The 27,538-nt window shown below is 37.9% G+C and overlaps 6 protein-coding genes across 7 annotated transcripts; 4 read left to right on the top strand and 2 right to left on the bottom strand.

Annotated features, from left to right (window-relative positions):
* Positions 1-223: 223 nt before the first annotated feature.
* Positions 224-2,995, bottom strand: LOC137748195 (transcription factor TCP8-like). The gene has a single exon (XM_068488307.1). It carries the CDS (start codon positions 2,375-2,377, stop codon positions 563-565), a length of 1,815 nt encoding a protein of 604 aa, XP_068344408.1. The 5' UTR covers positions 2,378-2,995; the 3' UTR covers positions 224-562.
* A 9,032-nt stretch (positions 2,996-12,027) lies between these two features.
* LOC137741296 (large ribosomal subunit protein eL30) lies at positions 12,028-13,481 on the bottom strand. The gene is made up of 4 exons (XM_068481022.1): positions 13,264-13,481; positions 13,047-13,148; positions 12,361-12,429; positions 12,028-12,260 (listed from the first exon to the last, which is right to left on the bottom strand). Exons 1-4 carry the CDS (start codon positions 13,388-13,390, stop codon positions 12,220-12,222), a joined length of 339 nt encoding a protein of 112 aa, XP_068337123.1. The 5' UTR covers positions 13,391-13,481; the 3' UTR covers positions 12,028-12,219.
* A 210-nt stretch (positions 13,482-13,691) lies between these two features.
* Positions 13,692-15,217, top strand: LOC137713464 (uncharacterized). Of its 2 annotated transcripts, XM_068452766.1 has the most exons (3): positions 13,721-13,738; positions 14,102-14,168; positions 14,269-15,217. In XM_068452766.1, the coding sequence occupies exon 3, from the start codon at positions 14,279-14,281 to the stop codon at positions 14,972-14,974; it is 696 nt and encodes a 231-aa protein (XP_068308867.1). In that variant the 5' UTR covers positions 13,721-13,738; positions 14,102-14,168; positions 14,269-14,278; the 3' UTR covers positions 14,975-15,217. The 2 variants fall into 2 exon arrangements, with proteins under 2 accessions (XP_068308870.1, XP_068308867.1); XM_068452769.1 differs by lacking the exon at positions 14,102-14,168 and having other exon boundaries at positions 13,692-13,738.
* A 2,199-nt stretch (positions 15,218-17,416) lies between these two features.
* Positions 17,417-18,680, top strand: LOC137729669 (serpin-ZX-like). Its single transcript, XM_068468676.1, has one exon. The coding sequence runs from the start codon at positions 17,433-17,435 to the stop codon at positions 18,609-18,611; it is 1,179 nt and encodes a 392-aa protein (XP_068324777.1). The 5' UTR covers positions 17,417-17,432; the 3' UTR covers positions 18,612-18,680.
* A 999-nt stretch (positions 18,681-19,679) lies between these two features.
* On the top strand, positions 19,680-21,206 carry LOC137729213 (serine/threonine-protein kinase-like protein At5g23170). The gene has a single exon (XM_068468078.1). The coding sequence runs from the start codon at positions 19,795-19,797 to the stop codon at positions 20,848-20,850; it is 1,056 nt and encodes a 351-aa protein (XP_068324179.1). The 5' UTR covers positions 19,680-19,794; the 3' UTR covers positions 20,851-21,206.
* Positions 21,207-22,931: 1,725 nt separating this feature from the next.
* On the top strand, positions 22,932-27,496 carry LOC137719853 (zinc finger transcription factor YY1-like). Its single transcript, XM_068458856.1, has 6 exons — positions 22,932-23,177; positions 23,853-23,911; positions 25,083-25,282; positions 25,591-25,680; positions 26,383-26,526; positions 26,722-27,496. Exons 1-6 carry the CDS (start codon positions 23,092-23,094, stop codon positions 27,022-27,024), a joined length of 882 nt encoding a protein of 293 aa, XP_068314957.1. The 5' UTR covers positions 22,932-23,091; the 3' UTR covers positions 27,025-27,496.
* Positions 27,497-27,538: the final 42 nt, after the last annotated feature.

The following is a 27,538-nucleotide window of genomic DNA, read 5'->3' as shown; positions in this document are numbered from 1 at the left end:
TTTGTTATTATGTGAAGTTTTCAAAAAGGCCACATTAGTATGATTGTTATTATGTGAAGTTTTCAACATTTTATTTTTTGGTTTGTCATGGATGTGGCTCTATATAAAGAGTACTCCGTGTGTGATTACAATACATATAAATGAAAAGTAAATCAATAATATTAGTATCCCTCCCTTTCTCTTTTTCTTACAATCTTTTGTGTTATAGTTACGAAACTAAACAATGTGATATCTTAACACCGACTTCTCTTATGTCCCTAGTAAAGGTTCTCCCTAACTTTTTTCTATTTATAACACCAACAAATGCTACAAATGAAACCTATCTTTTCATCAGACAGACCATCCATGCACTCATCTTATTACAAATTCAACTTCCAAATCTGCAAAAACACAAACCCAACAAATCTCTAGTGTTCCTGCCCATCCTCTAATTAATATTTATTAATTAATTAAATGGAAAATTGGAAGGAGGACTTCAATAGCCAAGCTGCATGCCAATGCCATCATGTAAATTACACAAAAATAAAAATAAAAATAAAAAACTGACCAAATATTATTCATGTCATTGAGAACTGTTTGGGCCTTCATCTCCACTATCTGTAGTTTGATGCTGGTGGTGTTGTTGTTGATGATGATCCAACGGATGATGATGACTCTGCTGGTGATCGGAATTCATATTTAAACCTCCTCTAGAGTAAGCATTAAGTGCTGCCAGCATGCCTAAATTCGACTCGGAAAGTCCGAGGCCAAGATGCTGAGACGGTTGTTGTTGCATTAGCATGGAGCCCAACTGGAGGGGACTCCCTCGGCTGCCGGCTGCTGCTTGCTGGAATTCAAGACTGCCCGGAAGATTGAACCTCGGCATGAAATGCAATGGCGCTTGCAAGGTGCTCACGTGACTCGCGGTTGCGGACGGAAATGTCCACATTTGGGCTGCTTCTGAAGGACCTGCCCCAGATGTTCCGGTGGCCATAGAAGGTACAGCGGAACCAGCGGTTACTGGCAACATCCAGAATGTGCTGCCAGCACCACTTGTTGGGGCTGGTGCCACTGCCCACATCGCAGTGGCGGGTAAGATGTTTGAAGGCCTCAAAACCCCGGAAGAATAAGATCCTAGCTCCGCTCCCTGCTGCTGCTGTTTCGGCAATTGTAACCCGCAACTACTCCCGCCCTTAAATGCCTTGTTCCTGGACGGCGATCCTCCTCCGCCACCACTGCCGCTTTCTCCTCGCTCTTGATTGTCATCCTTGAACAAATCTTCTCTAAAGCGTTTTCTCATATAATTCTCAGTCGATTCTCCACCTCCGCCTCCGCCACTGTCTCGGCCGCCGCTTGGAAGCGCTTCTGCAATTTGATCTGCTGTCATGAGAGGAGACTGATGCGGCTGATGATGATGCTGTGGATGCTGTTGCTGTTGAAGTTGTTGATGAAACCCCATCAGACCCGAATGGGCAAAACCCTCGTCGTAGTGAGGGTGGTGGGCGAGAGCCAAGGCGCCGTGAAAGGAGTGAGGGGCGGACTTGGAAGGCGGAGCGGAGAGACTTGACCCACTGCTGCGCAGGGAGATGTTCAAGGTTGAGAAATTGGCTGGGATGGTGCCGGTTCCGGTGGCGGCGATGATGGAAGGCTCAGCTTGCTGGAGGAGCCACTCAATGGTCTCGCCGTCAGACTTATGTCCCAGTTCTCTTGTCAACTGGAAGACTCTGGCCGCGCAGGTTGCCGGCATTCGTATGCGGCGGCCTCTGCCTTCAACTTTTGTGTGTCGGTCCTTGGTGGATCGTTTGGCCACTGGAGTGGTTGTTGCTGCTGCTGCTGGAGGCGGAGTGGTGGCGGGTGAAATAGTCAGTTGCTGTTGAATTTGGTTGTTTTTGGCGGAGTCGAGAAGGGAGCCGGGTCTGGTGGGTGGGTGGGGATCGGATCTGGTGGCCATGGCGAGGGAGGCGTCGACTAGTTGGGGAGGGGCGGTGGAGGTGGAAGTGGAGGAGGGGGAGGAGGTGGAGGAGGAAGAGGAGAAAGATGAGGAGGAAGGAGCAGAAGTTGTTGGTGGTGGTGGGGTAGAATGGGAAGTGGCGGTGAGGCCAGCTTGAATTGAGATGGAGCCCATGGAACGGGGTCCTCCTCCTCCTCCCCCTCCTCCTCCTGAAGAAGATCTGATGCCATCAAAGGGGCCCACAAAAGAAGAAGAATAAGAGGAAGAGGAGGAGGGGTGTTGTTGTTGGTGGTGGTGTTGGAATTTTTGTTGAAGATGAGGAAGAAGATGGTGGTGGTGGAGACTTGTGGTGGTGTTGTTAGAAGTGGAAGTGGAAGTGTTGTTGTTTTGCTGCTGCTGCTGCTGCTGCTTCTTGTTGTTGTTGGGTTGGAAATTTGATAAGTCCATTTGGTAGGGAAGGGTTTGGACTTGGAGGAAGAGAGAGAGAGATGATATCTTTATTTTTATGTGTTTTTTTGTTTCTTGGGTTTTAAGTTGCTGTTGGCTGATTGATCTTGATCAACTCCATCTCTCTCTCACTCATCAGTCATCCACAATAGTACTTTTCTTTTTCTTCTCTCTTGTCTTTCTCTCTCTTGAGCTGGGTTGGACTTTGGACTTTAGAGAGAGAGAGAGAGAGAGGGGCTGGGGTGGAGTGAGAATCTCTTTAAAAATATTGCAGGGATTGGATTGGAGTTGGACCAAGCTAAGACCGACTAAGAGTGAGTTTGTGGGGTTCTTACTTTCTTGGTCTATGATTAACTCTTGTCCTTCCCCTGCGCAGCACCAGAAGTAGCACTTACTCTTTAGAGAGAGAAATTAGGTCAAGCAGGTGAGGGACCTTTGTGGTGGAGCTACTAGCTATGAGGAAGGAAGTAAGACGAGAGAGAGAGAGAGAAAACCACTCCGCCCTCCGCCCTCCGCCCTCCACTCGTGGGGTCTGGTAAAAGGAATGATAAGAATCCACCTCTCTTTTTTACACTCACATTTATGCCTGCCTGAACCCCTCCTCGTCCCCAGTAATTTTATTCATATTTTTTTGGTTTTACACCCAACAGTCTCTCTCTCTCTCTCTCTCTCTCTCTCTCTCTCTATAAGCATTCTCCTTAATTTTCCATCTTTTTTTTCTGTGCTTTGAAAACCCAAAGTCACCCACCCACCCAACACTGTTCTAGGGGCAACTTGGTCTTCTCAACAGTCCTCCAGCGGCCCTTTTAACAATAATAGAGGTGCCCACATTCATAAACAAGATAAATATCAGAGTTTTCCACTCATATATTTCTTTTGCCATTCTGCAGAATTTCAGAGTCAGACCAGAATATGTTGTGAAATGGTAAATTACAGATATAGGAGGGAGGGAGGGAGTGGGAGGGTGAGTCAAGTTTCTCCCAGTCGAGGGCAGGGAAGCAAGCAGCAAGCAGCTAGACAACGCGCGTAAGCATGCAGATAAAAGCATCTAATGCACTAGCAGGACAGCTCATCCCAGCCCATTGATTTCTAATGTATAGAGATCGGTGGAGGGTTGGAAGACGACTGCTTACTTGTTGCTTTAAAAAGAGATGAACTGTTCCTCTTGTTTGTTAGCTAAAACGTAATTAGCAACTTGTATTTAATATGTAAGAGCTTTTGGTTAGTGCAAAGAGGAATGCTTGGCTCCTTCAAATAAACGAGGTGTTTCTCCTCAAGATACTTTGTGATCGATTCACAGATTTTTATGTTAATAATTCAAATTATTTATGTTATAAATTACTCTATGAAGATCACCTCCGCCCTTAATCCATCGATTGTACAAAATAGATAGACAATTCATAATGTTTTCATATCCAATCTTTTGTTTTTATACAATTCGACGACTAAATAATCTCATATTTTATTGAATTTTTGCAAAGATGATCTTTACATAGTGATTTATAATATGAACAGTTTTTAACACAAGTATGAAGTTATGTGAATAAGTTATAATTAAAACATCTTGAGGAGGAATTCCTCCTACTCATCCATTGAGGAGCCAAGTTAATTCCTACTGGAAAAGGAACAATGGTTGGCTACTCAAGAATGAGGGAGAATTCCTCCTCAAAATGTTTCGTGACCAATTCACATAACTTCATGCTTTTGATCGGATCCGTTAATATTGTAAATCAATATGTAAAGATCATTTCTGCAAAAAAATAAATTAAAACAATGGTTATTTAGTCAATCAACTGCAGCAAATAGATAATACTTTTCCAATCCGATCATATATTTTTATACAGTTTAATGATTAAACGATTTCATATCTATTGACTTAGTTAGAGAGTTGATTCCTCCAAATCAGTCTCGTTTGAGGAAGAAAGTTGATCAAACATTAGTTCACACGTGATGTGACAAGTAGTACGACTTAGTGGTATTCGTTTTTTAACTTATAATTGAGAGGTCTCTGCGATTGAATTTTCATGAATGACGAATTTAATAAGTATATAATTATAGTTGCTCTGCTGTGTTATTATTATTATTATTATTTTATTATTTTTTCAAATCTCTTCCCAATATCGTTGTATGAAAAAAAGACTCTATGATGACTACTAATATATGTATCGAACTAAAAGTTGGGTGAAGATTCTCATTTCGATACGGATTAGTAATTAAGCGAGCATGCATATATCTAACTAAATATTGGATGAGGGTTCTCTTTTTAGCATTGCATGGATGGATATAATAACATTGAGTTTTGGTAACATTTATGCTAATTATCTTGATAATTTTTGGATTAGTGCCTACCATAAAATACCTAAGTAAATGTCCCGGAGTAAAAGTTTGAGAGAATTCTCTTTTCTTACTCATCTAACAGATCAATACAACTTGGCTTAATCACCATTATATTTGATTGGATGCCTAGATTTTTGGGTTGTTGTCTCATACATTTGTTTATTTAATTTCCCATTAATTAGTGAAGCGGTGTGCTTATCTTTAACTGTTGGGTAGCTTACCACTATGTTTATTATCATTGGACTAGGTTAAATTTTGTGATTATCTCTAACTATTGAGTAATGATGCTTACCACCCTACTTATTATCATTTGATTAGGTTAAATTTTGAAATTTGTATCTATACATTATACAGATCTTGAAATTTAAACTTATTTAATGATAACAAATATAGTAGTGAGCATCACCATCATTTGAGGGTGGTGAAAAGACAAGTTGTAGAAGGGATTGCAACACAGCTAGAGGCGGAGGGAAAATCCAAGGTACCTTATTGATCTGGTACTTTATTGCTTAGTTTGGCTTTTACAGAAGCTTCAATAATTTATGGATTGGTTGTCGCATTAGCTCTTTCCCGTTTGACTAGGATTTTTAACAACGTGAAGTTAGCAGAATGATTATAAAGCATCATTACCAACAATGATGATGATAGGGATACAGGATTTTTATAGACAATTTCTTTCAATTCTCAATTTTTTTCCCTTTTTTTTTCACTTATAAAAATCTACATATAATAGTAATTCAATCCCCATTGTTAACACTTTGTTTAAGATTTTTATGACTACGATTCTAATCAATGGCAAGCCATTGCAAATGCGGTCGTAAATATTTTACAGAAGATAGATTACTCATATCAGTTATATGATGATGGTGATACATCTTCTTCAAGGGAGATCTTATGTTTTACTAATGTAGTAAAAAGTAAAATAAAAGTATAAAGCCTAGATCTCTTTTTGGTGTTTTATTAAACACATGACATCTACGAGAGTAAAATTTAGACCCCTGTGAAGACTGAATTCTAAAACTTTACTTCAGATGCAAGAAAAAGATAAAATACAATTAAAATATTCAAAATGTAGATAATCTCCCCGGTTGAAGGGTGCAGATGTTACTTGAACCCCATTTTATTTTTTCCCCCATTTTTTGCATCACTCTTTCTAGTTTGAACACCTCTTTCCCTTAATTTTGTGCTCATAGTGACCACAAAAATAGGCTCGCGTAGCACAAATCATTGCACATAACTGTTGATATCTCTTGGAATTTTCATCCGGGTTTACTCGACACCAACCTTACTATAGTGTAAAGTGGTGAGCGTTTGAATTGTCAATTTCTTTTTTGCTCGTCATCAATGAAATTCGAACATAAGACTTCTCACTTACAAATAACGATAGAGTTGACCATCTAACCTGCCCAACCAGCTCAAATGGCACTCCTCATCATTAATAAGGATGTGCCAAAATTCTACACTTGGTTTGGGCGCGCATATCATTTTCAACTTTCTCATTTAATCATATTTGAAAGGAAACTAGCAACAATTAATTACAATAGACTAATTGCTTGCCACTAATCAGCCAGGCAATCCAACTTGGACCCATTCGCTTTTATAAATTATTTTAATTTGAACAGATAATCATCTAGCTTAATTAATTCTATGAATAACCACACAAATCCAACCCACATCTCTATCTTTACCAGCATAACCATTTTTAATTCAACAACAAATATATAAGCATTTTTGTATTAGACAATAGAAGAAATACAAAACTTAAACCCTAACAATAATTTTTTTTTATTTTATTTTAATGAGGATGATGAAGGATTAAGCAAGTCGAACTACTCATAAGGTTTCTTTGACCAAAAAAAAAAAATTAATAATAATAATACTAAAAAGAAGAAGAAGAAGAAGAAGAAGATAAAACACCTACTCATAATGCTTGGTCATTAAACTACAAAAGTAACCTTACTCTCTAACACGCACAATGCGGTCAGAAAGAATCAATACCCAAGGTTTAAAGCAGACCTTGACCTCTCTCTTCTTTTCCTATGCACATATCAGTTGCGGTTCCAACTTTTTTCTAATTTCAATGAGGATGATGAAGGATTAGGCAAGTCGAACTACTCATAAGACTTGACCATTGAACTACAAACGTAGCCTTACTCCTAACACGCACAATGCGGTCAGAAAAACCAATGCCTAAGATTTAAAGTAGACCTTGACCTCTCTCTTCTTTTCCAATGCACGTATCAGTTGCAGTTCCATTTTTTTCATTTGGATTCCGCACTTGGGTTATATTTAGTAGTATGGGATTTGGAAGGCTCGAAACAAAGTTATTTAAAAATGAATTATAAAATGTTAGATAGATGGAAATAAGAATGTCATTCTGGTTCAAGAGTAGATCAAAAGCATTTGAAAGAGATTTGCAAACTTGACTCCACAAAATTACGAAGGAATTCCTTTTTACTACACTTTGTTGCTGATTCACGGAACCATTTATAAATCACCCTGTAAATATTATATTTGTTAAAAACTGATAAAATACGAAATCCTGTAGTCCTTGAACTATATAAAAACTTATGGTTAGAATCGGTGAAAATATTACGAACCGTCTATCTATTTGCCACAAAATTTCTTGAAGAGGAATTCTCCTCATTCTTGAGTAGTCAAGCATTACTTTTTTTTTTCACTAAAAATTAACTTGGTTGATCCTTAATGGATGAGAAGAAGTTCCTCACATTCAAGGGGTCGAAACTCGCTTCATGTAAACCTCATCCGATTTAAAATGTGCTGTCGCATGAGGCATACCTAATCAAAATTTTATCGTAAAGTAGTGATTTAGTTATTTAAATCTCATCCGATTTAATTTCACTGCAGTGCTTGTGAGGTGGGGGGAAAAAACAGTGGTCACAGTGGGGAATTACTGTTGCTGCATTATACACCTTTCCTTTGTTCTCCGTACTCGATGGAGACGCATCGCACCCTCTATTTATTTATTTTTTATTTTGATCACTTGAATCCCAATTCCAAGGCTTCCAACTAACAAATTTAATTAAATTTCCAAATTAATTACATCAAATTCCAAAAATTGTGTTGTCACAGCTCACAGGCAGAGGCCAGACCACCCACATGGGAGGATGACGACTTACCGATTAAAACCGTTGATTAGTGGTCTGTTTTTTCAGATTTTGGGCACCGCTGTCAGCCTAAATTTACCGTAATATCCCATCATTAATTTTTTTTTTCAGTGCTGATCTTCATTTCTTTCTGTTGCCTTTTACTTTCTCCTTTTAGCATTTATCCCTTTACTCATTTACTTTCTTGCCAGATAAAGTAAGAGGTTAAAAACTGTGATCTTTTATTACTATTGCCATTTCGTATTTAACGTTAATTTTTGTGCTAATAATATAAAATATTATGCTTAAAATATAAGGTGGTATAGAGTTATAAAGAATTTTACTTTTGAGAAAGTCTCATTAGCATTTCTCTTCACTCAAAGTCAAGTCAAAGTTGATAACATTTTAGATTCAGCATAGTCCACCAACATTACCGATATTGTCTTAACTTACAACATCTCCAATGAGAAACTCTATTTAGCGACTATTATCACTAACTTTGAGGATCATTTTGAGACTTTAAGGGAATATTCGGGTCCCTAAAGGAATATTGTCTGCAATGGGAGGTCCTTATATAATACATAAATGTAGGGACTAAAATATTAAAAAAATCATTGTTCATTTCGTTGGAGTATTGGACCGTTGATGAAAACAAAAAAAAAAACCTATCTCTACCGTTGGAAGAAAAAAAAAAAAAACCAAATAGAGAAGTTGTTGTGTAACATTCCTAAAAAGAGAAAATATCCAAAAAGATGCCTTCCACTTGGGTAACAGTGGGTCCACTCTTTGAGTCCTTATATACAGTCCTCACATTTGAGGATTTCTTTGAGGTATCAGGCGAGTCACTATATATTGAGATACTTTAGCAACTTCTATTCTAACCAATTGGAAGTCTTTTGTCCCTATATTTAGAGACTATACATTTGTAGAGACTCCATTTAGAGTTTCCATTGGAAATGCTCTTAACCACCTATAATTAGTATCGGCTTTATTACAAAATGCTTAAGTGATATTAATGGCGAAATTTGTCGTATGCTAGTTGTATAATTTTTGTCATATATATGATGTAGGATCCTATTCTCCAACGCTACGCAGATAAGAAAATCAAAATACTTCTTGGTATATAATATGAAAATGGCGTTGTTTAGCTCTAATAAAATAGAACTACAAACTAAAATTTCTAGAACAATTTTCACCATCACAAAATAAGAGGATAGGTTCTTAGAAAATAACCTCCGCAAAAATGTGACTTCATGGTATAGAATCAAAATGTCATACTAAGAAGCGTATATCCTTAATAATAGTACGCAATTTTTACGAGATTGAGAATCAATCAAGGATCGCATCAATGACAAATTTAGAATCTCCTTCCACTTGAACATGAGATATGCTTGATGCTTCATGGGCATGCAAATTTGAGAGCATCTCGAAGAATAATAGTCTCTAATGGGAATTGTGGTAAAGCTAAGTGTTGAGGTCTAAAATTTTGTACAAATTTAAGTAATGCTAATGTCGTGCCAAATAATGAAATATCTCTCGAACCACGTTTTTCATATTTCTTTAAACTCGACACTAAGCTTACAAGCATTAACTGCTTGTTTATTTTAGATGGATCCATAGCAATCCCGATATTTACAGGTACGTTTTCTACCATGCACCATAGCTAGAATCTTTCATTTGTCCCCATCGACAGGAAGGTTTGGCACCTCGATGTCGGCTCTTCTCCATCTGGAGGAACAAGTAAAAGTTATGTCTTGATCCAAGTGGGCCGGGATAGCATTTATCGGCATTGATAGGGCTCCACATGCATAGCATCTAAATACCCGGTACATGGTACGCTGTGGGTATGCTCTACTCTCTTCTTCTCCAGTCTCTAGTGTAGTGCAGGACCTGCGTCTTTATATATGTAAATAATACACACACACACACACGCAGTCCCGATGAAAACCTTGTTGTGCCAACTTCATAACCTTCTTTAACGAGCCGAACTGTTTAAATTTCAATCCATCATTGATAGAGGCTCATTGTAAAAAAAAAATTAGAGAAATTTAAAACCATTAAAACGTTCAATTTTAGTGAAGAAAATAGGCGATTATGCTTCTTTAGAGAAACATTAAAATAACTAACATTTAATCCAACAATCATATGGCTTCGATTTAAGTAAGCTTTAAAAAATGGAATTGCTATTGACATTCTAAAAATCTCATTTTGCACTCCAAACTTTCTATAATTAAAAAGAAAAGTACACTAATAAGGAGTGTAGAATGAGATTTTTGAAATACTAATAACAATTCTCTAAGAAAAACCTAAAAAGCAGACGATCAAATTGATAAAATGCATTGTAGAGTAACTTGTACAACTTATCCATCACATAATTTGATTTCAGAAACATCAATTTCTGAGGCCCCTTTAATTTCGAAGAAGAGCATCTTCAATAGTATGCAGTTTGGCGTGTGTGCCAAAACCAAAATGTAATAATAATGTCTCCCTCAAATCATTGAAGGATGTCCTACTTCAAGTGTTAAAATCGATCAGTCTCACAAGTTATGCCAAATATTTGACAACGAATTACTTCGTCAAAATCATGTCCTTGGATTTGTCGAACTTACAGTAGAGTATTGAGTTATGATTAAGATAAGTTTAGAGTTTAAATTTTTCCGGTGTAGCCGAAAAAATTATTCTTGAAAAGGAATGTCCTTCACTGAAACAAAAAATTGAACACAAGAACTCCCATATGAATGCATGGTCTAAACATGTCTAGTTAGAATGGTAATGCTGCTTAATGGGGGCATTTTCGCCCACCACCCTATTTATTACTGTTGAATGGGTTTAATTTGGAGATTTACGTCTATCTGCTACACATATCTCGAAATTTAAATTCATGTAATGATGATAAATAGGGTGATGAGCATCACCATTACTTGTAAATGGTGAGCAAAAATATTCCCGGTATCGGATCACCTCCTGAGCTTAGGAGGTTGATCCTCCTGAGCAAAGGATCTAGGCCGTTGAAATTTGATCCAACGACTGCAATTATTATAACTTTTAAAGGGGCCTCCTGTTTGTAGTTGTTGAATCAAATTTTAACGGCCCAGATCCTTTGCTTAGGAAGCTCAACCTCCTAAGCTTAGGAGGGGATCTGACTTTTCAAGAAAATGCGTATGACAACCAAAAACATGAATCGATGAGTTAAGGGTGTTCGAAAGGAAGGGTTCCAATGGCAAGTATAATGAGTCATCATGGCAAATCCCAATAAAAGCCCAAATAAAATAATTTAGTAACGTGAGCTTGTAACTAAGCAGGACATGATCAAGCACAGCGTAACCTCCGCGTCGCATAAAGAGACTAAGGCAAACTGTAAGGGTTGAACGAGCACTGAAAAGGCCCAAATGGCTAATTCATAAGTGGACGGACACTCAAAAGCAAGATCAAAACAAAACACCATTGAGGATCAAGAGGCAACTCTGCCGACGGGCCTAAGTGAACTTCCACAATGTTGCTTTGACAAAAAATCCAACCCAAAACTTTACTTCCTTTGGTTTCAGGATTCTTGAAACCCTCGGTCCTCTGCATTCTGCATCTTCCATTTTTCTCAGGTACCAACAAACAACCTCAACAGGAAAAATGAAAGAAGTCTCGTTGAGTCGGTCTCTGATATCGGTCCCTGATGCCATACGAGCTCCGTCATGGTTGTGGCAACGACAGGGGTGCTTTTGCTTCGGGGACCAAGCACCGTCAGCGGCACTTATGCTTATGCAACACGATCGCTCTCGCATCTGAAACAGATGATGTTTTGGTCCGATCAAATGGTCATCTTCTCTTTCCCTCGCATAAATCCCCTCAATTGTACAATTTTCGCAAGCCTAACGGACTCGCGAGCAACGGCCATTTTTATGACATGGACAAGGCTGGGAAGTGAAGGCCGAACGACAGAACCAGAACCCAATCATACCAGAAATCCACCATTGTTGCCACAAGTCGAATGGTAAATTGGAACCAAGCTTACGCAAAGTCCATAAAATAAACAAGGTTATAACACTAAGATTCAACATTCCATCTTTCCGGTGTTTACTACGACAAGTTAAGGAGAAGACTGAGATATACGATCTAGTTCCAGGTTGGAAACCCTGTGTGCACAGACGGTGTAAACAGGGAGCATTACCGAAAAAACAGATGAAGACCCAGAATGGGACTTCTCTAACATAATAAAATTTAACTTTAGACGATTCTCATAACACCGTGAAGATCACTTCTAAGATAAGATAACCTCATATATCGGAAGTATCCTCATACTAATTGAAAAAGAATACATCCTCATAGAAAATCAGAGTATTTCAATGAAAGCAAGCCTACAAACCCAATTGCACTTTCAAAAATGGGGGCGATATCCAGCGTTCCTCAATGATCACCAGGTAGAGTCTTTATGATATCCGAATCACCTGAAAATTATTATAACATGTGACAAGTCAGCTAAATTGGTTATCATATCAGTAGTTTGTGCAACAAATCGTGCAAAATGGTAATACAACTTTTGAATACCTGCATCGATAATGCTAAGGCACGAAACGCGGAAATACTTGCCGCAGGCTGTACCAAGCTCAACATTGTCTGAAAACAGAACAAATATGACCAACCAAATGAAAAGGTAATAGTTTTGCAAACTCAGTTATATACTAGTTGACAAACTTTACCAAAAGAAAATGAATAGAGTAAGTATAATCAACTTTATTATTTCAACTTCATTCCATCATCAAAGAGATACGACACAGCAGAAAGAAAATATAACAAAACAACACGGAAAATGTCTCACATTACTCCTACTTGTGAACAAAATGGAGATATATGCGTGTAACACGAGGTGTGAATACAACATTAGTTCTCCATGTTGAAGCAAGAAATGGATTAAATATAGTGAATTATCCAACACAAGCCACCAAACGAGGTGAGATAAACTCTCAAGTTTAACTAAACTTGTCATAGATAGCGCTAAGAAAACGACCCAACAAGAAAAGTAATGATAAATTCCACAACATCCAAGATCATAACATTCATAAACAATAACATTACTTCTGTTTTATCGATGTATCGGGCGAAAAGCAAAGTATACAACAAAGACACCAACCAAACATCCATGCCAATTCTACAAACTTGTAATATCATAAGTTCACGAAAAAAATCTACCTAAAGCAAGCAAACCCAGATTGATTATACAGAGAACCACTTACTTCCGTTGTAATGGTGAACCCCAATCTTCGCAAGCATCGCATAGTATTCGATTTCCGACTTCCGAAGAGGCGGGCAATTGTTGGAGATAATGATCAACTTGCCTGCAAAAACAATTTCCACAGCAACACAATCAAATCCCAATTACAAAAACTTGAAACGAACCCAGTACTTAGAATTCAAAAACCATAGAATTAAAACGATGAAGAAATCGGGTGCCTTTGGAGCTGCGGAGGGAATCGATGACGGTTTTGTAACCGAGAGTGTATTTGCCGCTCTTCATGACGAGAGCGAGCCTGGTGTTGATGCTCTCATGGGTCTTCTTCGTCTTCTTCGGCGCCACCATTTTCGATTCCAACCTCTCCCTCTCCGCCCTCTCTCTCTCTCTCTCTCTCTCTAGCTGCGCGGAGGCCAACACCCAGAAGAACCGCGCGAGGTTTCAGAAGGAGGCGGATGGTCCGTTCAGGGTGTATAAGTATTAAATACCAGGGACGATGAAGGTATCGCACGTGCAGATCACGTGACTTTATTAGGGTTTTTTTTTATACTTGCTTTTCGGTTTGGGCCGGCCCATATTCTAATGATGATAGTAAAGCCCACAAACGGCAACCTATGTTTTGTCGTTTAAAAGTTTGCAACTTCTGCAACTCTCTGCGTGCTTCTTCCTTCAGTTCAGCCGAACAGAGCTTTACAGGTATGCTTATTTATATATGTGTGTATATATATATTGGGCTAATTTCAAATTTATGAAGGAGTTTAATTTGGTTTGAAATTTGGGAAGTGGATTTTGCAGGAGTTGTTGGCTTACCTGGTTTAGGTAAATTTGAAATTTCTAGGGTTTTTTTTTTTTTTTAAAATTCTTCCATGTCCTTTTTTTTTTCTTGAAATTTCACAAGGGTTATGATTCTTCTGTGTTTTATTAGGATTAATCCTGTTCCTGTTTGTTTTAGGGTTTCAATTTTCCATTAGGGTTAAGTGTTTATGTATACCATTGTAATTCAATAGTTAAGATAGTTGATAAATTAAACTTTCCGAGTTTATAATCTTGCAATCGTAGTAGCTTTGGGTGAAACCAAGAACGAGCGTGAGGCCCCTGGAGCGATTCCAGTTTATCTTATTCATTGGTTAGTTTTTCAGTAGTGTTAATCTGCAATGGACAGGCCTTCGGCTTTGTGATGCAAGTGTCGATAAGTTTCTTCTGTTGTTTGTTTTTCTCCTCGACAGGATCATAGCAATGAGCAAACGGAAACAGCCAGACTCTAGTTCCCCGGCGGACTCTTTGAGCCAGAACGAGCGAATTCTATACAATGTGATCCATAGCAAGCAAGATATGGGGATTTGGACACGAGACATGAAGAAAGAGACAAACCTACCTGACAAGGTGTTTAACGCAGCCTTAAAAACACTTCAAGCAAAGAAACTGATACAAGAGGTTGTAAATGTCCAAAGCAAGGGGAGAAAGCATTACATTGCTACAGAATTTGAGCCCTCCAAGGAGTTAACCGGTGGGGCTTGGTACTCGGAGGGGAAACTCGACAAAGATTATATAAACCTTGTAAAAGATCAGTTTGCGAAGATGATATATCAGCAGAAGGTTGCTACGTTGGAGGGAATTGCGGATGCAATCAGAAAAACTAAAATATTCAAGACCGAGTTTACAAAACAGCAAACGGAGGAGATTGTGAGGGATTTGGTTTTGGACAATCGAGTCATGGAGGTGAAGAGCACCGGGATGGGGGAGTTTGCTTCTATTCAAATTGGAAAAGTTTGCTATAAATGCAAAGGCAAGGGAGGTACTAGAGGAGAAACCAAAGTTGGCGCAATGGCTTCTATTCCATGTGGAGTTTGTCCGCGGATAAGTCAATGTACACCGGATGGGATTATTTCCCCATCAACCTGTGTCTACTACGCAAAATGGTTGGACTTCTGAATCGAAGTAATATCTTTTTGCTGAACTTATACCGTCCTGCTGTATTTTTCCAGGTTATTTTCCTCCCTACCTAAATATAACTTGTTGCAAATCTTTTGGTTGTTTGATTACTTGTAGAAGTAATGCTACATTGGGTTGTCAAATTTCTGAAAGCAATTCATGTTTTACTACCACTACTTCCGTTTCAGCAGTTGAGCTATATTACCAAAGTCGATCGATATGAATAATACAGTATTCTCAAAATCTTCTGCAGGAATAAGAGTCGTCTCAAAATCGATCAATGTCTTAATCATGTCTAGGGGTGAACGAGGTCCGGGAATGTTAAGTTTTGCTGTAAAACCGTAACCAAACCAAGTTACTACAAAACCAAACCGTTTGATTCGGTTCGATTCAAATCGTTCTCATATATTGCAGTCGTATAGCTTAAGGTAAACATCAGAGGAAAAAATGCTTTCCACAATGCGACGAAGCATTTAATACCCCAAAAAAAGAACGGTCACAACAAAACTTGGAGATCTAAACGTAACAAAAAAAAAAAGATCGGAACAACCGGCTTTGTAAAAAGGGCAAAAAAAAAAAAAAAAAAAAAAACAGAAAGGAAAGAGAGTTTTGTTCTTTGTTCGAAACGGCGGTATTTGAGCATCGTTGAACACCTTGTAGGCAAGAAGATTGACAACCAGACGACCACAGGGTCATTGAAAGCGTTCTTCAGCCAGATTTCCGGCTCCACAGGGTAAATTGGCCCAGTTTGACCCATTGTGGATCAGCCCACGCGACTACTTTTCAAGGTTATTCAGGCGTTTTAGCTCCCCACTCCACATGAAGATTGTTTCGGACATTTCAACTCTTTTTTTATCGATATGATTGACCACGTTGAATTCTCAAAAATTGAAATTAGCTAAACTCCATGTTAGTACTCCACCATAAGCTTTTAACACGAACACAACATGTTTTTTTATTAGCCCAAATTCTCAAGTTCGTACCATAGGGAACTTGTGAAACAAAGGTCAAAAGTCTAAAACCAATTTATTCTCTTGTTCCTTAAATAGATGTTTGTATAAATAATAAAATATAGGGAGGTTTAACAAAACACTCCCGGTACTGTTCACTTTTAATGAAAAATCACATTTATACATTTCCCTAATACTATTCACTATTCCTTTTAAAAGGGTTTTTCATTAAAAGGAAAAAAAATTTGGACTTTTCGTTAGTTTTCCTTAAAAAATAAACAAATGAAAAAGAGGTAAAAAGTCCAAAATAACCTTGAACACAACTTATTTGGATGGAAAACATAACGAAGTTAGGGTGAGTTGATAATGATTTTGAAATCTTGGGCTAATCTTAAGTCTACTTACAACGTGATAGATCATACGGGTAGATATCCTGGGTATTCATGAAAAATGATTTTGAAATCTTCGGCTAATTTTAAGTCTACTTACAACATGATAGATCATACGGGTAGATATCCTGGGTATTCATGAAAAATGACCTCTATATTGTGAGACGGGGTGTCGGAAAATATAAAGAAAATTATTTTAGAGATTTGATTTAGGTTTTCTATGGACAAAGATTTGATTTGATTTTTTTTTCTAGTATTGCTCTATCTTATAAATACTTCATTATGAAAAAGTATTTGAGTTTGTGACATCATTAAAGTTGTATTTGAGAATTGTGAATTTGGAGGAATTCTTATATATCCTTAACTCAATATTTTCAACTGAATATATATATAGAGGACCCACAGTACCACAACAACTCGCTTATTTCGTCAGTGTTAAAAAACTCAGCGTATTCGTCCGAGAAGCTCGTCGTCTTCACCACGAACGAAGAAACACTCAGGTATGGAACGAAATATTTACTCCTAATCTCTATTCAATTTTCGTATCAGTAGCCTAAGTACTTCTTCAAATTTTCTGCACATCTAGGTTTCTATTGATTCGAGGGTTTAGGATTTCTATCTATTTGACTACATATCCAAAGTACGTAGTACAGGGTTTGGCGTTTAGGGTTGGGGCGGTGTGTTATCCACACATCCTTTTAACTTTTGGCCTCTGATCGAATTAATTAAAGAAGATTAAAGTACATAAAGGTGCTTGAGAAATAAAGAGGTGTGTAGGGTTTCTTGAATTGCAAACCAACGAATGAGGGGAATCAACCAAGTACCATGAAACATCTGCTATATTTTAATCACTTGATAAATATAACTTAGGGTTTTATCAGTTATCTACATCTCTATCAATTTCTCAATCGGTTTTCTTCATGTATAATAATGTGTATAAACATATGTATATGTGTGTGTGCATGTGTGTTGTATGTATGATGTATAAAAGTGTAGTTTTTAAAGGATACATGGCAATACGGCCATGAGTGTGTTTTAGGGTTTGATCAATTTATATCTAAATCTCTCCAATTACCTGCAGCTGGTACTGTCTCCTCCTCCCGTAAGTTAACGATCGATATGGATCCCAAAGAGTATTCCACCAGCAACCTAACCGATGTCGCACTCAAAATCACCAAGCATCTTCTCATGACTGAAGGCAAAGGGAAGAACATTGTGTACTCGCCGCTGTCCATCCAGGTCGTGTTGTTCTTGATAACAGCCGGTTCAAAGGGTCTCACTAAGGACCAGTTGCTCTCTTTCCTCAAGTCCGAGTCCTCCGACCAACTCAACTCCCTTGCCGCCCCTCTTGTAACTTTGGTCTTAGCAGACGGATCCGCTAGAGGCGGTCCTTGCCTCAACTTTGCCAATGCCCTCTGGGTTGAGGAGTCTCTCTCTATCAAACCATCTTTCAAGGAGGTTGTGGACACTGTTTACAAGGCAGCGATTAAACAAGTCAGTATCAAGACTGACCCTGACAAAGCGAGAGTTGAAGTGAATTCATGGGTTGAAAAGGAGACGAACGGCCTCATCACTGAGGTTCTTCTTCCTGGGACAGTTAAAAGCGACTCCAAGCTTATAATTGTAAATGCCTTGTACTTCAAAGGAGTTTGGAACGACCAGTTTGATGCATCAATGACATTCAAGCAGAACTTTTACCTTCTCGATGGTACTAAAGTCCTGGCGCCGTTCATGTGCAGAAGCTACGAGGACCAGTATGTAAGAGCCTTTGACAGCTTCAAGGTCGCAAAGCTTGAGTATGAACCAGGAAAAGACAAGGAGCGGCAGTTTTCAATGTACTTTTTACTTCCTAATGAAAGAGATGGGCTCCCAGCTTTGGTCGACAGAGTTTGCTCCGAGCCTGGTTTCTTAGATCGCCATCTCCCCAAAACAAGAGTCGAAGTTGGTGCCTTCAAAATCCCAAGGTTTAAGTTTTCCTCTGGCTTTAAAGCTTCCAAAATCCTCGAGGATTTAGGACTGGTTCTGCCTTTCAATGGGAATGGTGATTTGAGTGAGATGGTGGAGTCACCTCTTCGCGAGGCCAATATAATTCATAAATCCTTCATTGAGGTTGATGAAGAAGGCACAAAAGCTGCGGCTGTTTCTGTTTTTGCCGAGGAGTGTGGTTGTGCTCAGCCATTTGAACCGATTAAACGGATACACTTTGTGGCTGATCACCCATTCCTGTTTTTGATCAGAGAGGAAATGACTGGAACGGTTCAGTTCATTGGTCACGTGCTCAATCCGCTCGAAGAATGATTTTATCATAGATCGAGGGTCAGAAACGGTCTCTTCGTAGTTCACTTGGTAGTCCATGCAACTCTTTATTTTTATGTGATGACTTTTATTTCTTTTTAATCTTTTAAGATATTGGTTTTGATAGCCAATTGGATGCGCGTGATGATGGATTGTTCTCAGAATAGTACTATCTTTACCTTTTATTTGTTGTTAACTTTTGAAAATATTGTTTCTCATGTCTATTAAGAAAGTATGAACCCAAAGTCTTACATTAATGTCAGAATCTTGCATACTTATGTTGCCAAAACTTTGGTGGAGAGATAGTTGAATTATTTCCCCGTCGATCTGTGTCCACTTTACGAAATGGTTAGATTTCTGAACCGAGTGTATGGGGGAGACCCAAGCCAATAAGGTTACTCGTTTTGTGAGGGTCGGAAAACGTCCATTGTATACAGCTTTATTCTTACTTTAAAAAGTGTTGTTTCTACGACTCTAACCTGTAATCTTTTGGTTACAAACAAAACAACCTTAGATACATTATTTACACATAGTGGAATATGTGCACTTTCATCGTTAGGGATGCAAGTATTATTCCCTAAAAAAATAGATTCAAATTCAAATTAGATATATCAAAGGAGTATGATTATCTCCCCTCTAAATTTCACTCGCCTTTTCTCATTCTCTTCCTTCTAAATTTCACTCGCCTTTTCTCTTCTCCTATTTGAACGGTTACGGTTGAGTCACGTTACATCTTGTAATGACTTCTTTATAAGGAGAGAGACAAAAAAAGAAAATGAGAAAGGAGGGCAGGGAAGGGAATTAGAGGAGGGAGAATTTTACTCCAATATCAAAACGGTGTTAAGGGGGGACCACAAAAACGACCGGGCAAGCCAACCAGCATCTAAAATTCTAAAAATTTCAAATGGAGCATCGATATCTCATATCCCTCGTCAGAATCCCTTTTCTTTTTCTCAGTAGCACTACTTACTACCTTTTCCTTTTCTCAATTACTCTTTCTTTTCTATTTACTAGTTCTTCTTTTGACGTCTCCCCACAGCCGCTTTATTTGCTGGCATCTCCAAAAGCACTTCCAGTTTTTCCTCCGGCCAACTCTTACCTACATACATCTTCAATCCCCCATCAACTTCATCATCATCAAACAATAAAACCCTACATTTTGCAGGGTACCAGATTTCTTGGTTAAATGGTGAACTTTGATTATGATGAGCTTGTGAACGCAACAGGAAGCTTCTCTCCGACTCGGCTGGTCGGCAAAGGCAGCCATGGAATGGTCTACAAAGCCATGCTACTCAACAAAATTGTTGCCCTAAAGAAGCCATTGCAACATCGTGACAACTGCTCCAAGCTCGAAAACGAAATATGTGTGTTATCGTCCTTACCCGAGAACCGGCATGTTATAAGCCTTCTTGGAACAAGCCAAGTTCATTTGAACAGCAACAACAAGCTCATTGTCATGGAGTTCATGCCCAATGGCTCTCTCCATGACCTACTTCATGTTGCACCTACACCGCCTTCGTGGCCTAAACGTGTAGAAATCGCCATCCAAGTTGCCCGGGCGGTCCAATTTCTTCACGAAGGGAAGCCTACGGTGATCCACAGGGACATCAAGTCTGAAAATATTTTGTTCGATTCAGATTGGAATGCCAAGTTGGCGGATTTTGGACTTGCCGTGCTGTTTGATTTGCCGAGTCAAGTGAGTCAACCCGCTGCAGGAACTATTGGATATTTGGACCCTTGTTACACCACGCCTAGCAAATTAAGCACCAAAAGTGATATGTTTAGTTTTGGTGTTGTGTTGCTTGAGATCATTAGCTGCAGAAAAGTCATCGATGTTTATAAGTCACCCGCTTCGATAGTGGACTGGGCAGTGGCATTAATCGAAGAAGAGCGAATCAACGAGATTTGTGATGCAAGGATAGGGTTTCCCGTATACATGTCAAGCACAATAAGGCACATTTTATATGTTGCAGCAAGTTGTGTATCGTCCAATGTAGAAAATCGTCCGACGATCGGAGAGATTGTTAGGGAGATGGAAAATTCTGTTATCGAACGAGTTAGGTTACCGATTTGGATCAATATGTTGAGGAACTTGGTACTCATGAGGAGGAAGAAAAAGTTAGCAAAAAAATGGCGGCAGGAAAAATGTGCAACAGTACTAGAACAAAGTGACGATGGTGTTCGTGTCCCCAGTGGAAAGCTATTGCTGTGGCAGGTATTGGCTGATGCTGAGATGGAATAGGAGGAAAGGTTGACATGGTTTAACGGGTGAGTTGACTCGCTCCCACTCGTTGAGTAAGCAACTCGGGCGGGTGAGTCTTTCCATGTGTGTATGTATTGAAGGTTTAGAAAACCTGCCGGGCATGCACTCCAATGTAAAGTGCAAATAGGAGATTCCCAAACATTCGGTGGGCAGAGACTATCACGATGTTCTTTTCTCGGTGCCTGTCATTCCATGCTGATGGCAAATTGGCAATGCTCTTCTTTTTATTTTTCTCCTTTCATTTAAAATAATATATTGCCAATTATATATTAATTTTGGGTAATACTAGGAAAATTAAATTTGTCAACATGTGTCACTTATAGGAATGAACATATTTATCAACGTTTACGTAATAATTCAATCATCAACTTCCATGTAATTTAGTTTACAAAATTTTGTCTACGAATTTCATCTTCCTAGCATTACCCATCAGTTTTGTTTGGTGCAGATCGGCATTTGTGCTAAGTGAATTCTGATGTTGTGTTGCAGTGTCTGATTTTGTATTTTACATTTGGATTTAGACGTTGTGTTGTAGTGTTCGTTTATGGTTTATCTTCTACATTTGGATTTAGACTCTGTGTTGCAATCTCCATTTCTAGTTCTGCTTTTGTATTTGGATTCAGACTATCTTATCTTTGTAGTTCTATTTTCCTATTAATTGTCTTCTAAGTTTACAAGAGATGCAAGCATTGTCTTCCACCATTCCAAACACAAATTCAATTACAAAATTAAGTAACAAAAAAGGGCCTAAAATTCGAAGCATGAATTTCGCATATTTGATCAACCGCTCAAGTTCTTCCTCGAGCTCTTTACATGGCTTCTTCTAAACCTCATCGATACTTGGGTTCAACTTCTGCAACTTGAACCTCGACAAGCTTTCTTCTATAAACTCTCTCCAACAACTAATGTGGACCACTCTTGTCGAACCCTATTGTTAGATCTGGCATTTTGGACCCGATTTGTTAATATTAGTATTTGGGTGGATGCTTAACGTGTTGGGTTGCTAACAGATGAACCCGTTAAATAACGGGTCACTTTGGATCAACCCGTTAGCACCTGTTAGTTAAGGATGTTTTAGTAATTTCAGTCAAGTCTTAACAACAAAAAAATAAACTCTATGCAAAAATAATGATAATAATAATAATAATAATAATTGTTAACAGGTGAAACGAGTGATCAGTTAACTTAACGGGTCGGATTTAAATGACCCGTTAACTTAACGGTTCAGATGATCCAATAAATCCGACCCGTTTACAGTTATATCTGTCGTCACCACCGCTCCACGATCTTGTTGAGGTCGTTGATAATTCTAGAAGCAATTTTATATGGACCTGTTAAGACAAAAAAAAGAAAGAATAAAAAGGAGATAGAGGAAGGTCTTAGCAGCAAATCACCATTCTCCCCAGAAAAGTGCGTTGGAAGATGAGCATAATTAGAATTGTATATATGTGACAATTCAAATTCAAAGTCTAAGCAAGCTGGATGCTGCTTTTGGATCCCAATATGGCAGCAATGATACTGGGGAACAACGATGCTTAATTAGATTCTAGTTTTAGGTGTAATTAGGTTTTAACTTTGAGGGTATTTCGGTTTATTTAAGTGGATTTTAAGCTATATTTGAATTGTTTTATAAAAATAAATATTTATGATTTGTTTGTTAAAATTTGGTTATAAATGATAAAAACTCAGCAATGATATCCGATTTTGGTTTTAGGTGTAATTAGGTTTAATTTTGAGGCTAGTTCGGTCTATTTAAATAAATTTTTAGCTATGTTTGAATTGTTTGTAAAAACTAATATTTGTGAATTTGTGTACTAAATTTTGATTATAAATAATAAAAACTCAGTGATGAAATGATTAATTAGATTTCACTTTTGAGTGCAATTAGGTTTTAATTTTAAGGCTAGTTCGGTCTATTTGAGTGAATTTGTTTCCTACATTTAAATTGTTTTATAAAAAAAATAATAATATTTATGAATTTGTTAAAGAATTTGAGTGAATTTTCAGCTATAAATTAAAAAATTCCTAAATTTTGGCAACTCCCGCCAAACAGACGTCAAGTGATGAACCGACAGAACCGGAGCTGCTAAAACCTGAACCTTAATTTCCGTAACGATCTCTCCCTATTACCAAACCCTAATTCTTGCCCTAACCCTAACCCCCAATTCCTAAGCGTGGAATCCTAATAAAGACGACGAATAGAAGAAGAAGAAGAATGAGATGGAGTCCCAATTCCATCACAATTCCTCCGAGAGGCGCCCAACCTTCCGATCCAAGACTCTCCCTGTCAAATGGTTCAAAGAATGGTATCTATTTTCCCTTTTCTTTCATTTCTAATTTGATGATTTAACTTTCATCTCCGATTAATTTAGACGAAGAATTGCAAGCACAATCTTTTCGACTTCCTGGGTTTTGAATGTTAGTGCAATTTCAGTTTTCATAGTCTCTGAAGTGTCCCTTCGATTCTTGCGTTTATGGTTTCGATTTACAGTCGAAGTAAAGTTAGGTACTTTTATGGGACTCAGTTGCAGGTGTTGATTGTTGGTAAGAAGTGAGAAGGGTGCATTGGTTTCTTTGATAATTTGAAAGTCAAGTTTTTGTTTAGCAATTTCAAAACGAAAGAGAACATAATATGTCAGTTTGAAGATTTGGTTACTGTACAGCTGAGTTAAATGGCCTAATTTTATGTTCATTTAATGTTTAGGAACACGAAAGTGAAGAAAAAAAAACGACCATTTTTATCGTATCCGAAGATTTTCTCCTTTATGTGGTGATTAAGATTCAAGAACTATTCGCCTAAAAAAAAAGATTGAAGAACTATTTGTCTAGAAATAAGCTTCCAGCAACAGTGTCAGGGTCTTGTAGGACCTTATGTACGAAGCATTACTCTCATAACAAAAGAAAGAAGATAGCTGCACTTTGATAATTTGAAAGTATTTGACCTACCTTTGGCTAATGGCTTGATACAAACTCGTGGTCAGGGTTCCACAAGATGTCATAGCAACAGGTGGAGAGTGCTCTCTAATGAAGTGGGTGAAAGGTACTTCTTCCCTACCATGTTCTGTACGGTGATTCCTGAAAATACTTCTAAACCACTTTACGTTGTAGTGTGAGTTATATGAATGAGAAGGATTCTGGATTGGTAAGTGTTTATGAATTTAAAGAAACAGAAAAAAGACAAAAAGAGATAAAAATATGGAATTAGTATTGCCTTCGGTTTGATGTGTGAGTTCTGCATGCTATTCAAGCTATGACTTATGTAATTCATCATAGAAGTCTTATCTACTCAATTTTCTTGTATTTTCTTTGATTTGTAATTTTGTATGTAATATTAGTATTACATGATTAGTAGGCCATTTATTTGCATCATGGTATACACTAGTGCTCTTGTTCGGTCAGAGCCAATACTTACGTTAAGCACTGTCACTCGCTTTACTCTCCCAAGTTGATATTTCTTCAAATTCAGTGGGGATTAGTGTCTTAACTGAGATCCTTCTGCTTTTGTAAGTTTATGGTTTGACTTCTGAAGTGTTTTCTAGGTCGTACTTAAATGCGGAACCAAAGTGGAAGATGCTAATCAAAGGGTTTTTTGTCTCTTATTCTCTGGGGTTTTAGTATTTTGTTTTCCTATTTTATAAGGTTTAATTCTTTCCAATTGTATTTCGGATTAGATTTGGTTTTCTATTGTATTTTTGGATTAGGATTTCTTTCCACTGCGTTTACTTTCCTGCATTCTTTAGGTATAAGCCATTAAAAATACCCCCGTTGTAATTCAGATTGAATGAATGAAGAGTTGATGAATAGAAAAGTTTGGTTTTCCAGAGATTGGAATTCTTATCCTGCGATGGGATTGTTTTGGTGAGATGCCAAACTTCTTGGTGAGAGGCCAAGAATGGGTGTGATGCCCCTGGAGAGGCCAAGAATTGTTTAAGTTTATGTTTTCAGTGTTTTCGCTTCCGTGAAGCTATTAAATTCCGCTGCCCAACATCTGATTTAATAGTTATTAAATTCTTGATGTGTCATTTAAACAATGCATTAGATTTATAAACACATTAGTTTTACAATTGGCCTAAGACTTAATGAATCACTAATGAGTTTAGGCTTAAGAGAGCCATGTTGGATTAACATGATGGGCGAGCATGTTCTGTTGTATGTCTTTGTTCCTATGACATGAGTTTGGACTGATTTTTCTCATTTTCTGTTTTTGTTAGCGGATACATCAGAGGCTTTGGATGAGAAATCAAAGAAAACAATGGCTCCAGAGCCAGAGCCAGAACCAACAACCAAAGTACTTTTTCTTTGCAGCTATGACAGCTGTGGGAAGATCTTTATTGATGCTGGTGCTTTGAGGAAGCATGCTGACATCCATGCGGAGATACAACATGTTTGTCTGTACGAGGGTTGTGGAAAGGTATTGTTTCCAGATAGAGTAAGCTATGGGATTGAGACAGCAAGTTACTATCATGTCAAAAGAAATGGAGAAGAGTTGTCAGTTTCTTAATTTGGTAAAACCAAAAGCAAAAAACGAGAAGAAAGATTTTGTTTATGTCTAATAATTTGTTCCTGGCATTTGTAAGTCTTGTTCAGTCCCAAATGTGCAATTCCTATAGTTTCGTGTTGCACTACTGTGGGTACTTTTAAAGCAAGGATATATCTGATATTCCGGCAGAGTTTCTTATTCTTAGTTGACTTTGAAAAATAATATTTTGAATGTTACAGAAATTTTTGGATAGTTCAAAGATGGAAAGACACTTTCTTATTCATTCCGAAGAAAAGGATTATGTATGTCCTCGTGAAGGCTGTGGCAAGGTATCATCTTATCCATTACTAAAATGTTTTCTTTCAAGTTCTCTTGCCATCTAATGTTGAAGTTTTAACGGTTTAGCTGTATTTCAAACCCTCCCACCCAAAACAACACACACAACGAACTATACAATTACAATATCTGTTTGAAGGACGCAATTTATCTTCTTCCCTGCTATGTTAAGTTAGTTTCCTGTGCACACTGGCAAAGTAATTTGAATGTCAAACATATCCTCAACGTACCAATGATATCTGGTGAAACTTCTGTTTATTTTTTATTAGTTCAATATGTGTAGCTCACATTCCGTGTTGGAATGAATCAGAGTTGTATGTCTAATATAGGCTAGACTAGACCCTACAAGTGGGTAGGTTTTGAATTGCCACTCTTCACATTTGATACTGGATTTTAGAACCCGACTTAAAGGAAAATAGAATCTGGTAATGAATTGCAGTTTTGGCCATCCTTAACGAATGCTGCTTAAGATAATGATTATTGTGATACCAGTATTTAAATTTTACACATCCAATCAAGCCGAAAAACTGTCACTATATCAGTAGTATCATCCTAGCTGTTTACTTGAACCATTCTGTGCTTTTCATAAATTTGATGTCTTTTTCGGGCTTGATAAATTTCCTTTATTTGTGGTTGTTTAACATGCATAACAGATTTTGCTGTGTTATAATCAATTTCGAATATGACTTGTGCAGGCCTTCTCCCAGGAATACTTCCTTATGTACCACATGAAAACACATTCAGCAGAGAACTATTATCACTGTCCATACCCAGACTGCCTAAGGAGATATCCATATGAGTACAAGCTTAAAAACCACATTGTAGATTACCATGAAACGGTTTGTTATTCCTGCCTCACTTTTATTGTTTATGAAATATTTGAAGTTATCTTCATTTGTTTTTGGTACAGAATAGCGTGTGAATGTTTTATACCTTTATTATGATAAAGAATAGCGTGTCATACATCTATTTTTCTGGACTTTCTTAACATAGGAAGTATGACTTGATTCTCAATATTGACGCTGATTTTACAGATCGACGAGCCAGTTTGTGTGCCAAAATATGCCACCCTACCTGCAGAGAAGCAAATCAGAACTCCCAAGCCTCCTTATGGCAAAGCATCATCGGATCTTTCTTATGCTTGCATTTATGACGGGTGTCATAAGACGTACATCCATGAAGACAAGCTTAAGCGGCATTATAGGGCAGTGCATCCTGGCCATGTGTTTGATGTTGCTCGCAATGAGATCGATGAAGCCAGTGATCAAGATGCCTATGCTGGAAAACGTGTGAATGTCAAGAGCCAGCAAAACATGCTCAGACCTAACTGGAAGTGAAGAAACAGAAGAGGACAGTGAAGAAATGTTAAGAAAGTGAAGAAACAGAGGAGGACCGTGACAATGTTGAAGCTGGTTGGAGGTGTGGTGACAACAATGGCGACGATGATGAGGAAACAGAGGACGAAGCTAGATAGTAGATATGCGCGGAGGCTCTTTTTTCTTTGTTTCCTTGTTCGTCAATTTTCATCTTCTAAAAATGGAGTTGGAGGCACTTTGTATGTAACCCACCCTACTGCCATTTTTTTTGTTTCGTTTTGTGTTATCTTCCCTTTGGAAGGGGCACTGTGATTACTGATTAGGCATTTGTCCATACATTACTATTCAGTTTGGAAATCAAGTCCATAGATTACTATTTTTGATAAAATAAGCCCTTGAATTCATTATAAACTATAATTTTTCTCCGTAGTATAAGAGTCGAAGTTATTTTATTAAATGTTTTGTAAATTTAAGTCAAGCGATTTGTGCAAGACATTTTGGAGGGTAGATTGACATTTTTTTAATGAATTTAAGG

This window comes from Pyrus communis, chromosome 1, assembly GCF_963583255.1.
Source record: "Pyrus communis chromosome 1, drPyrComm1.1, whole genome shotgun sequence".
Taxonomy (NCBI): domain Eukaryota; kingdom Viridiplantae; phylum Streptophyta; class Magnoliopsida; order Rosales; family Rosaceae; genus Pyrus; species Pyrus communis.
This window is presented reverse-complemented; position numbering and strand designations above follow the sequence as displayed.